Genomic DNA, 13298 nt, shown 5'->3' with positions numbered 1-13298 from the left:
CGGGTTATTGCTGCTGGTTTGCTGGTATGTGAGGGAGACTGTCTTGCTGCAGTGAGATGGATGGATGTGATGCACCAGAGGGAGAAAACGGACGGAGATGAACAGAGTTGTAAACGGGATTAACTGCCGTACTTTTTTGTCTCTACTAACGAGCTGTTGCTCCGACGCTTCCGTGTCGTGCCGACTCGAACGCACCGCCGCACTCTCCGAATGCGGATATGGGGGGGGGGGGGGGTATTTAAAAACTGCCGCCAACTTCGGGCGAATCAGGTGTCGATGCTGTGGTGACAATTTCCGGCGTGGATCTGGATGCCAACATGCATGTTACAGGGTGTGTGTGTGTGTTTGGGGCAACTTCCAGGTTGTCACAATATTGCAGAAGCATGTCAAAGTTATGTCACAGCAATGCATGCTAATCAAAGCTAAAGGCGGTTCAGCATAATATTAGTGTGGGACTTTTCTACCAGGCTTTGTATATGATATTAATAAACACGCTTTTAATTGACCTCTTATGCTAAACTTGGGTTAGGATTAAAACAAAAGATGTAACAGAAGATAAAGTGCAAGTAGCAGACTTAATTTGAACCTTAACCTTAGTCATACAAGTGACAAAAGTTCTGGAATAGGGGTTAAAATTATGTTAGATGTCTGGGTAGTTCTTGTGCAGGTTGATCCAACAGTGCATTTGCTAAATAGTGTTGAACGCAAAGTTGGAATGGTCGAACGTTTGGCATTGAAGTAGTACATTGGTATAACATTAAAGAAAACCCTATAAAACAGTGTTTCCCAACCTTTTTTGGCTTGTGACCCCATTTTAACATCACAAATTTCTGGCAGCCCCAGACATTCAAAACAGAGACATTTTTCTCTTGGAGATGTCTTAACGGGGCCAGGCGGGAGAAGAAATCTTTCCATTCTCTGTTCGGTCCGGTTTTCTGACTGCGACTGTGTTCTTTGCAGGTTGAAGCGTAGTAGTAACACATGTGGTCACATGATCAGGTCAATTAAAATATGCCCTCTCAGATATTATATCCTGCATTCATTTTAACTTGATTTTTACTGGAAAAAGTGTGTGGTGTTTTAATTATAATAAAATATATACTGAATCAGTTAAAAATATTTTTTAATAGTATTTTTTTTTTTATCAATTACTAGAAATTCCAGGTGACCCCAAGGTTGAAAAACACTGTTATAAAAGATAATGACACATTAAAAAGGTGTGTCTGTCAAAAGTTGCCAATTTCACAGTGTGGAGGTTATTCTTTTACAAATGAGGGGGCTTTGAAAGTGATATTGATTAATATTAAGATATTGCACAGACAGTGGAAGAAAGGAGAATGACCTTCCTGTAACTTCATAATGGAAATATTAACCAATACTCCAATAGAGTAAATCCAGCAAGACACATGTCCCTGAAATCAACACTAACAATATGTCTAATCCTAAAGTGCCGTAAACTAAAACAAGGATAGGTTTATAATTGAAGACAAGATCAAAATGCATATTAGGTTACAGTAGCTTTATGATAACTTATGATAAAATAAAAGAAATGATACCCATTATGCATTTACTTCATTTGAAAGGAAGCACCTCCCAGTTTCTATATGTAACGTGGCTGAAATATAGCCCAAACTACGTAAAATATAAATATGACTCAGATGGAACCTTAACCCTAAAATGGGCTGGGGTTCATGTCAAAACCTCCCAAATGTACAAATCTGAAGTGAAAACAATAGCAAACTATACAGCATTTCAGTGTGAATGTGTATATTTTGGTACGTTTTATCCATGAGAGCTGTGTGTTTCGCTGCTGGTCTTTGTCGTTGAGTTTCCAGTCTTTCTCACTGACATCACGAACCAGAGGAAAATGAAGAAACCTGTGAGAGTCAAAGGGACAGGGAGAGTGTCACATGGAGTAACAGAGGACAGCGACATGCAAATCATGCAAATGTTAGTGATAAACAACTGTATGGAATGCAAAACTTAAGAGTCCAATAGGTTTCTCTACAGTGTGAACATTGTAAATGTCTGTTTATGTGGTCTATCCTGACATCTGAGTTGCCCCCACTTTAGGGTTTAAGGTTATGTTTGAGCCATGTTTTAATAGAATAGAATAGAATAGAATAGAATAGAATAGAATGTCTTTATTGTCATTGTGCAAGTACAACGAAATTAAAAAAGTGCAATCATCCTATGTGCCATAAAAAGTATAAATAATGTATATAAAAGGGTAGAAAAAACTAAAATATAAAGAAAAACCCTGACAGCATAAATGTCTTTAAAAAAAAAAAGCGACATAAAAATTGTTACTAGAAGTCTAAAACACACATAAAACATAAGTGATGGAGTTTGTGTTTTACTCACATAGTAAACACAAAAACTGGAAGATGTCCACACTGTAGGTACAACCATAATATCTGATGTTATCATACCTGAATTTCACCATATGAATGGAAACTTTACTCACATTGTAATATTTTTCTTTCTTTTTGTAACTGTATTTTTACTTATTGTTGAATCTTCATTTTTATCCTCTTTCTTTTATTTATCTATTTATATTTAGTTATTATTTGTTCAATTTATTTATTCTCGTCGTCTTCATGCCTTCTTTTTTTTTTTTATCAGTTCATGGTTTATTGTGTCTTGGAATGTCTGATGTTCTTTATATTATTGTTATATTCATATTCTTTGTATGTTCTATCGTTGAATAATAAATAAATTCTTTGTGAAAAAAAAAGAATGGAAACTTTTGAACCTTGTTTTATGCTGTGAAATGTATATTGTTAATTAGCAGTGAAGCCCATTATCGCCACCTACTGTTGGATAATGTGAATGGTCGACACTCAGCTCCATAAAATATAAAGCATAGGATTGGGTTTTTAACATTATTTTTTGCCAGCAATGCACTGAAAACAGGTTTGTTACCCACCAGTTAAAAATCACTACTTTACATGACGTGGATTTGTCCCTAACTCCACTGTTTTCCAATCTGTCTGTTTTCCACGAACGCACAGATGCCCATAAATCTGAATTTTTGATAACCTTCACTTTAGAAAGCATTTTTATGAATCTCAATTTTTGCGACCTACGCATGGACGACAAACCCAAAGGAAGACAAATATATCCCTTTTACAAAATATCTGCATTAGAGTGGTAATATATTCTAGTCTCTGTGTTGTATTTTCTATGACTGAAACACAACCACGACAACAGTTTAGACATAAATCTTAACCAAAATCGGTTGCCATTGATGTGATGAACTCTAACTTAACTTAACTTAACTTAACTTAACTTAGTTTATTTCAAATATACAACAAGACAAAGTAATCTTACTTAGTCCTTAGAAACAAAACAGGTAGTAAGAAGTCATGGAAAAACAAAACTTATACATGACTTCATTTGCACATTTGAAAAAGAGTGGGAGGAAGTATAATTTATTTAATCCCGCCCTTTCTCCACACAACAGTCCCTTGGATCTTTTGTAAGTAATTAACCTCACTTATCATCCTCACATACACATACATGCACACCCATATTGACATACCAGAAAAGTAAATAATTAAATACATACATACATACATACATACATACATACATACATACATACATACATACATAAATCCTTGAAGGCAACACAAATGAATACACAATAAAGTAAACAATAACACAAAATAGACAACAACAGCAATCAAACAAAACATAACATTCAACAAAACACACAAAAAACAAGGAACAAACAAAATAAAACAAGACAGAATATTAATGTAATAAGTATTGGGACCTTCTATCTTTGTACTGGGACCAGACCATCTCTCTATATACCAGTTTAAATTGGTGGATATTTTGGCATTGCTTGTGTTGGATGTCCAGACTGTTCCAAAGTTTCACTCCACATACAGACACACAAAAACGTTTACGTCTTAGAGTCTTAGTAACTCTAACATGGTTACTGCATACTGAGTTGCTTGTAGCTATACAGGTTACAAACTCTTATCCTCTGGGGTAATTTTATACTAATGTAACTTTAATAAAATTACAAACATAATGACAAAACATACATGATGACCTTCAGCCTTAAAAACACCACTGCAATAAGGTTGAAATACAAGTCTTATTCATGTTATTTTACCCCTTCTGTCATATTTTCAGTCCCATCTGGTTGTGCATACCTTGCAGTGAGTTCAGGATGCAGAATGCGTACAGGCCGGCGACGGGCAGGCCGTTGAATGAAAAGAAGATGAGGCCCCAGGTTGTACCGAGCAGGATACTGATCCCCATCAGGGTGCAGACATCCCGCTTCGCTCTGCTGCTTTCATTCTGTCCGTACTGGGTTGTAACAGGTAAACAGAAAATTGAATTATAGTCTTTTTTATGTAGGCAACCGACCATTTAATACTGTACAATAAGGAAACATGGCTCTTCTTTATGTTGTGTGTTTTTTGTGTGTTGTAGTGGATTCCAGTTGTTAAAGTTTCAGATTATCATCATTCAGGACCAAGAGTTTTCAAGGAAAATATGAACAATTCTGACCATCTACAGAGAAATCAATTTACAGGCTATTATCATGGAATCAGACAACCACCCGCTCACATGTTGGAAAAGTAAATTGTGGCAAGTGTTTGTGTTGCATACTACAAGCTCCTCTAGAACCAAAAATAGTGAAATCTTGAGTTCCCTTTTTTCTAAGCATTTCTGTTTTTTTGTATCCACATCATTAATCATGCACACAACATTAGGACATTTTTGATGACTCATGCATGACTCTTTGAATAATTATAGTACAAGTTAAATCTGGTGTTATATGGGCGTTGTGTTTTATAAGCCTTTATTTCTTCTGTCTTCCCATGCACATGTTGTTTGATGTTATTATTCATGTGTTGTTATTATTCTTTTGTCTTTACCTGTATTTTGTTTTTTTTTTGTTTGTTTCTTTTATATTTTAAATCAATATTGTAATAAACTGTTATGTGCTAAAAAATAAAATTAATACAAATAAATAGTGTGGGTGTGGAAAGTTATTCACTGTCTGGCCATGAACAAGACATACAACATATCTTTCTTGTCTTGTCAATATGTATATATACACATATACATGTATGTGTATATGTATGTGTATGCATATATGCATATGTATGTGTATGCGTATATGTGTATGTATATGTATGTGTATATGTATGTGTATGCGTATATGTATGCGTATATGTGTATGTATGCATATATGTATGTGTATGTGTATATGTATATGTATATGTATATGTGTTTGTGTATGTTTTTCTTTTGGCTGATTTACCCATACCTCTTTGCTGTGACGGATACTCAGAATACGTCTGACTGTCACTATTAGCATGATAAAATTGAAGATGAACACCAAGCAAAACAGTCCAACTGTGGTCACCATCTTCACTGTATAGTCTTTAATGTAGCATCTATAAAACAGAACATGTGTAAAAGAAATTATAGAGCATGTGCTCCTAGAAAATATGATTATTAGAGCAACATAAACATATGAGGACAAAATAACTAAATATTTCTCATTTCTTTCCTCCTATGTATCGTAAATAACTTCGGTTTCAGTAAATGGGTTTGGGTACCAATTCTATAAATATCTGAATTTGCAGAAATGCAAAGTTCCCGTTGTAATTTAGTTAAATATTAATCGAGATGGCTGGTTGTTGCAAGTTTTTCTCTGGCTTCGTCCTTACATTTCCGTGCTGTTGGAGATCTGTGGGTTCTCAGGGGTACGACCATAGACATTTCTGTCTATGGCGACAACTATGGACACAATAACAGCTGGGACGCCTGAAACACAAGGAAAAAACAGGAGATTTATATTTATTTCCTGGCTGAAATTGTTCTAAACAATACCTCATTACCCTTAGGTCTACATGTTTGATCAGTGTAGAGATATACTATTGCTACTTCTACTTTTGCATTATGTTTATGGGCTTTAATAACAAAAAACATTAACCAACAGATTTATTTGTCACTCACCCCATCCCACCAAGGTGAGCTTTAGGAGGTATTTCCTGATGTAGATATTAAAGACCCTGACCAAGAGGAGGTAGAGGTGGAACCCCTCCAGAGCCATCCAGATGAAGGTGGCCAACAGTGAATAGTGAAGTAAGAGGGCCATGTAAAAGCAGAGCCCATTAGAGGGAAACGCCGCCACCGCCTGACTTGGGAGGAGGTGAACGTTGAGGAGGATCAGGGCAATTGCGAGGTTGACGTGGACCTTCATAGAGACGTCAGCTCTGATAGTTCTGTCAAACATGAGACATTTATGTCATTTGTCAGTTATTAGACAGAAAGTATGAGAAAATGGATGTAAGTTTTGTAAAAAAAAATAAATAAAAAAAAAATCACCTTTTTGTGATGAAGAGGAGAAGGGTGATGAAGAGAGCAATAAGGGAAACGCCGCAGCCAATCAGAGTGATGTATGACAGATTCCGCTGGTCTTCATCTGTGATGTTAGGAGACACCTGAAGAGGAAATGGCTCATGTCAAAATGTGAAAATACTGAACGGGAGGAAATAAAATTGATATTAGATTGCAGAAAGTAGTGAAGCTGAGTAAATATTGAAACAATTAGGTACAATTTGTGAATAGAGAGAATGTACATGCAATCTTATTTTATGTTTTATTTGTTTTAGACAAAAACATGATGATTCAACCACAATTTCTACATTTATTGGACCATTTCTTACTGAGAAGAAATGTAGCTGCTAACTGCTAAGTACTTTTGTTGGCTTTTTAAACTTTACTGCTATCTAGCGGTGGTATTAAGAATTTTATTTTATTGATTTATTTTATTGGTTCATTTAATAGGGAGTAGGGACCATGCACATTTATGAACATTGCTGTATAAAAAAAAATATATATCCATGTAAATATGCCAGAGCTAGTAAAAAATAACTAAGTCAACATGCTCTTTTTTTCTCTTCTCTTAATAAATAAATAAATAAATGAATGAATGAATAAATAAATCTACTTATCATATCTCCTTTTTAAAATGTGTAGACAGGGTTTGACTCATTGCTGTTGTTGTGGAAGTCTAATTTTCTATTCTTACAAAAAATTAAAATAAAGCAGCATTTCTCACATAAAACGAGTGCCCGACCATTCAAAGAAAAGTGAATCTCACCATGAGAATGCCAAAGTAGGTGAAGTGGTTACAAGAGCAGATGACCTGATCATGTGTCCATTGGGTTACACAGCCATCCTCACTAAAATCTGGATATTTAACAACAAAGAAAGCAACTTATTAATCTAAAAAGTTGTGTATTTATTTATATTATTAGTAACCCACTGCTTATTACTTACTATTTGTTGAAAAATTCAAGAAGACACACTTTGGCAGGAGGGTGCTCTGTGACACAATGACATATTCCTTTAGGTCAATATCACAAAGTTTCAAGTTGTAAAGTTAAAGTAAATGATCTATGACTTTAAGGCTGTAGTTACGTTTATGCTTGTAGTAAGGTTCATGGTGATGTTGACATGCTCCTTTAGTGATGAAACCGTTTTCCCCCGAACAGTCAGACCAATCAGTCTGTTCTCATACAGCAACACTTCAGATCCTAATATGGTCTGAAATACAACATAATCCGTTTGGTCACACACAATCACACAATTTGTGCACATATTAAACATTTCTCTGAGCTACCTTTACACTGCAAAAAATCAAAATCTTACCAAGTGTATTTTTCTCATTTCTAGTCAAAATATCTCATCGTATTTAAAATAAGACATAATCACCTAAAGAGTAGCTTGTCAGTGAGATATAAGAACTTATAAGCAGTTTTTTTTGCTTGAATTAAGAAAAAAAAAAAAAAAAAAAAAATTGAATTAAGCAAAAAATTCTGCCAATGGAGCAAATGAAAATTTTCTTAGCAAGATTTCTTGAAATAAGATTTTCAAGATATGTTGTCTCAAAATAAGTTCTTATAATTTTTTTTTTTTACTCTGTTGTAAAGTATTTTCCCAAATGAAAAAAAAGTATAATTATTACTATGCTTTTTTTTTTTTTTTTTTTTTTTTGAGAAGTAATGAGTAAATAAAGCTTCAAACTCAACAAACTGGACTAAATCTTTTTTTTTTCTTTAGCGAAGACACTGTTTTGACAGCAGAAGAGTAAAACAGTTGTGTTTGTCTATATTAGTGTGTTGCTAACGTTACTGGTCAGGTTTAGCTGTGACTGATATTCTGACATTCCCTCTTTGGCTTTATTCTAATGTGAATGAGGCAGCAAAAGTCAATAGAAAATGCAGCTATTAAGGGAATTCATGATTGTTGTTTTGTATGACTGCATGCAGGAGAAACACCTTTTTTTTTTTTTTTTGGTGATGAGCTTAAAAAGACTGGGAACCTCTCGTGTAAAGCAATAATAAAGAGGCAGAAATCTGCAGCTGTTTGTTTCCCTTGTTAAAAACAAGTCTTGCATGAGTGCATTTGAGGATATTGTATCTGAAAAAAACAAAAAGACATTTCTTCCTCTTTTATGCAATATTCCGATCAGTGTACGTGTTGAAACTATGTAAAGTAGTAACAATGAACCTGAATGTTTTGACTGCTTCACAGGAAAGAAATTAAACCGAACAAGACACCAGATTATGTAAATTTGGACAGCTGAGATAAGAATGACAAAAGACTGAAAAGAAACTGTAATAAACATGTTAGTGTCAGGCATTATTGGAAACATATTTCAGGGTGTTCCTCAATATAAATGCAGTCCAACCTGTTCTACCACTCACAATAACGGAGAGAAATGCTCATTGTAGCAATAATTTTAATATTTTAACTCTTTAAAACCTGACGTGTCATCGCTGACACACCCTGCGCATATACAGTTTGGATGGCTGTAACTCTATCACTGTTTGTGCAATTGGAAAAGAATCCAACAGTTTCTGAAACCTGAGACGTTGTGCTTTATAGGTTTTATTGGGTCATTACGGTAATTTCATCTCACCTGTACTAGAAGTTGGAGAAAAAGCCGTTCTGGCAGTATTATAATATGTAGTAAACTATAAATGACTGCTAGATTTTAAATGTTCTAAGTGCTCTAGAAAAATGGGCAAAAGAACTCAATGGTCACTTTTCCACTGACCCTTAAATTGCGTGAAAATAACTTGTGCATTAAAATTGGCCAAACGGAAAAACGACAATTTTGCCAAAACTCTTGTTTTTCGATGAAAAGTTTTTGTGCTTGCAAGAGGTTGTTTTGCGGGCACAGCAAAATTGGTATGTAGTGTAAAACTGCAATAGAAAGACCTTTTCACGCAACTAGAGTCACCTGAAGAAAAAAAAAAAACAGATGTTACAACAAGTGAAGAAGAGTTTTAAAACAAACATGCCGTGGTATGTGTGGACACACCAGGAAACCCAATCATTAGTGAATTTAGTACAGGGTAGAGAGGTATTGAGTTTTCTAGATTCAAAACAACAGATATTTATGTTCGTTGCCATGTTTATGGAATGACTTCTCACGACATCTCACGATAATAAATAAACAAATCACATTTTTTGATTTAATGGAAAAACCGACGTTACACACTTCTGTTTTTTCAATACTTAGTAAATATCGGTAAAGTTTTGTCCAATGGAAAAGCAACTGTTAACAGCATATTTTCTAACCTTTTTATAGTCAAAATAAGAAAAAAAAAAGTCCAGATGGACTATTTTAGGGTTTAAAGGGTTAACTGATTCAGGGTGAGTTTTTTAAGTTACATATACAGTATATTTGCTGTATTTCCTAAAGTGTTTTAATAAAAGCCCATTTCATTAACCCAAAATCATCCAAAAGCAAAAGAAGGAAAATGACTCAAAACAAATACTTAAATACTGAAGTCACAAAAAAAGACAGTTAAAAATATTTATCGGGTGGACTTAGCTAAACAATTTCACATGTTTATCTGCTCAACTTCAGTTGTCCAAAAATGCGACTTCAGTACTTTTAGCACCAGGGTCTTCGATAAGACTTTCTAACCTCATTCATCTGAGGCAAGGACACCATGCAGAACACGATGGTGTTGTTTGATTCAGCTCCCAGTTCCTTTGGAAACTGAATGTGCACTTTGTTGTTTGGAACCGCCCTGTCTGACTTTACCTGTGGATACAAAAAATAGAATAACCAAATTTGGGCAGATATGATCAATGTTCCAAAAATAATTTGATTTTCCAAGTTCAGATTACTGAAGTTCAGCAAACATTCACTTTTTTCCTTCTGCTGATTTTCTAACAAACCATCAAACCATAGTGCTGTTCAGGGAGTAAATGGAAATAAATGAAAAGCCTCCTTTTTATGATGAGTAATTGTAAAACAGCACTAACACAGGCATGCTAAACCACAAACAAATAAGTGCATTAATAAAATATAACAACAAAATAACAATAAAGGAGAGAAATGAGGCTAATAAATATATGTTTTTCACATTTGATACATTTAAACAAAGATCTATTAGGAAGGTAAAAATATCATTTCCGTTGTGACTTAGATGTACTCCTCAGTTTTTTACCTCTCTATCACTGGCGTAAATACTCAGGCCTTTGAAAGGGCCCTTTGGCTTGTGTAAAAAGGCCACAACACGTCCGGCAGACAATGACATGGTCTCATTCAGATCTGTTTCCTTTAGCGTCTCTTCCATCTTCTTTACAGCTCTTATTGATAAGACCAAGAAATCACACAGTTTGTGATGCTCATGTTTGAAAAACATTACATTAAAACAAATACTATGATGAATCTTGTACCAATAATCTAAACACTGTAATATAAATATAGGAGATTATGTACAACTTGTGTATTGTTATATATTTACTCTAAAACTGAGTTGCAGTTGCCATTTTCCAAAGTCTCAGTCACATATTCCATACAGCATTTGGCATTGGAAGGCCCTTCATCAACTAAACAATATATATAAAAAAAACAAAAAAACATGTTACTTTCAATAGATAGTGAAAATAGGGACAAAATATAAAACAGCAATACCAATTTGGTTAGAATTCTTCCCCGTCTGTGGATATCTACCATTACCGTTTGAATTACATGGACACTTGTCAGAATTGTGAGAACTTCTTGGACATCTTTCTGGCTTCTTGGCCCTGAAATCATATGAATTTCTATCTCCATGATTTAATCCATATCCATTAGCAGGTGTATGTGGTCTTTCATCCTCCGGGCCATTTGATTCTGATGCAGATGTACAATTATTTCTTCTGTTACAAGCCACCGAAGGCAGGAGCAACCACAGGAACAGGAACAACCACCGCCTCATCTATTCAGAGGTAATAAGTCAGAACAATGGACCGAATTTGTATATTTTTATGTTAAAAAAAAATATTCACACCATCCAGTTTCATTCATTTAATGAGCATCAGCAGTCGGAGCACAGTTAGACAGCTTTGAGCTCATAAAAATAAATCAAAAACCTACCTTTTCTGAGTTTCAGGAGCTTTTATGGTTTGATGGTAACAGAGTTCAGCTGGTCTGATGGTAATCTAAAGGTAAGTGAGGAAATCAGCTGAATTACCAGAGCTTCAGAGGAAGTTGAACAAGAATACACCTCAGTATGCAAATGTCAGATATTACAGGAAGCAACAAAAATTAAAACAGTCTAAATACTGAACAGTGTAAATGCAATTTGTGTTAACATTCATTCCATCATAAAACATGGTTTTACAGTGTTTTACACCCCCCAATATTGCATAAGAAATGTATAATATGCCTGTTTAGTTCTTAGTTCTTCGTGTTTGGGTCTTGGGTTGGGTACAGCACTGTGTGGATCACATGGTTTACTGCTGCATATCACCACTTCAACCAGAAGAGGGCAATGTTAGATTAAAATATCCAATAAAACAAGTTCTTGAGAACCCAAGCTATTTATTTATTTATTATTTATTCATTCATTCATTCATTCATTCATTCATTTGTTTGTTATAAAGCTAAAATGAGACAAATTGGTTGCATTGGGTTGTATATTTCTTTACAGCTTCCAGCTTTCCTCTGTGCTTCTCTCATTTCAGTAAATTAAAAACATTACAAATGTTTCTTCTGCCACAATTAGATTTATTGTATGAGCGAAGTTATAATGACCACACATGCAATTACCAGTCTCTGTATTAAAATACACTAGAATGTATAGAGGGAAAATGACATCATTGAAAGTTTGAGGACAATAAGAGTTTCTACAGATCAAAGTGTGAAGTTTCTTAACTCTTTTGCTCCAGCAGAACAAGATTTACTGATTTAATTTGGTGTTTTTTACATTACATTTCATTTGTCACCCGTCAAATGTTTTTTTTTATAGTCTGTGCTACTTTTTCTCATTGGAATACAGGTCACATTTCAATTGACTGTGGCCTATAGAAGTTATTTAGTTCTGAATTTTTGTACTGTTTTTCCCCTGAATTTTCTTACTTTATCTATAGAACAGTGAATAAGAAGTACATTTATATTTATGCATTTGGTAGACGCTTTTTCCAAAGCGACTTACAGGGGGAAGACTAACAATTAAGCTCGCTTTCTCCCTACTTTATTTGTAAAGCACTTTAAAACAACCATAGTGTACCAAAGTGCTGTACAGAAGAATAAGTAAAAACCAAAATAAAAGAATAAAATACAAGAATAGATTAAAGACATATAACAGCAGTACAATTAAAAACAATAAACCAATACCAAATACCAAAAACAAAACAAAACAAAACAATAGAATAAAAATAATAATAGATTCAAAGATGGAATGTTGGAAGTGGTACATGTATGCCTATTTTAAACCGTAAAAACAGCAAAGATAAAAGTGGCCTAAGACTTTTGCACTGCACTGTTTTATAAAGAATAATTATCTCACAAATACCAGAGTCTGCTGTTTGTTTCATTATTACCTGCTTAATTCTAATATGGTCTTGTATGTGTTTATGGACCCACCTGTAGCTTGTGATTCTGTGCATTCATTCCTTGACTTGTATGTGTTATTATGCTTTATCCATCAGCAGGTTTACTAGCTGGACGCGCAGGTGGTCTTTCTGCCAGGTGGTCTGGGCAGCACAAGGATGACAAAACACAGTGAGTCAAAACTAAATCAGACCAGAGTAGACGGGGGAGAATTACACAGAATTAACTGCACTTCTGTTTTACTATTAATAGGTATAGCTTCAGCTAGGAGTTGGTTATTCATGCTTAAAAGCTTTTAAAGAGGGAGAAACTGCTGTCCTGGCTCTGTCTGACTGTCTGATAATAATAAAATCCACCTGCTGCTGCAGCACTTCCAAAATTGCAGGCGTTCTTTCTTGGCATAGTTGGGTAATGA

The 13298-nt window shown here is 34.6% G+C and overlaps 1 protein-coding gene across 1 annotated transcript; it reads right to left on the bottom strand.

Annotated features, from left to right (window-relative positions):
- Positions 1-1102: 1102 nt before the first annotated feature.
- On the bottom strand, positions 1103-11550 carry LOC115437616 (adhesion G-protein coupled receptor G5-like). The gene is made up of 14 exons (XM_030160906.1): positions 11426-11550; positions 11027-11267; positions 10812-10896; positions 10512-10653; positions 9983-10102; positions 7462-7587; positions 7321-7366; positions 7142-7230; positions 6364-6479; positions 5992-6260; positions 5703-5799; positions 5297-5426; positions 4170-4326; positions 1103-1877 (listed from the first exon to the last, which is right to left on the bottom strand). Exons 2-14 carry the CDS (start codon positions 11265-11267, stop codon positions 1783-1785), a joined length of 1713 nt encoding a protein of 570 aa, XP_030016766.1. The 5' UTR covers positions 11426-11550; the 3' UTR covers positions 1103-1782.
- Positions 11551-13298: the final 1748 nt, after the last annotated feature.

The sequence above is a fragment of the Sphaeramia orbicularis genome, chromosome 3 (assembly GCF_902148855.1).
Source record: "Sphaeramia orbicularis chromosome 3, fSphaOr1.1, whole genome shotgun sequence".
In the NCBI taxonomy this organism is placed as follows: Eukaryota; Metazoa; Chordata; class Actinopteri; order Kurtiformes; family Apogonidae; genus Sphaeramia; species Sphaeramia orbicularis.
This window is presented reverse-complemented; position numbering and strand designations above follow the sequence as displayed.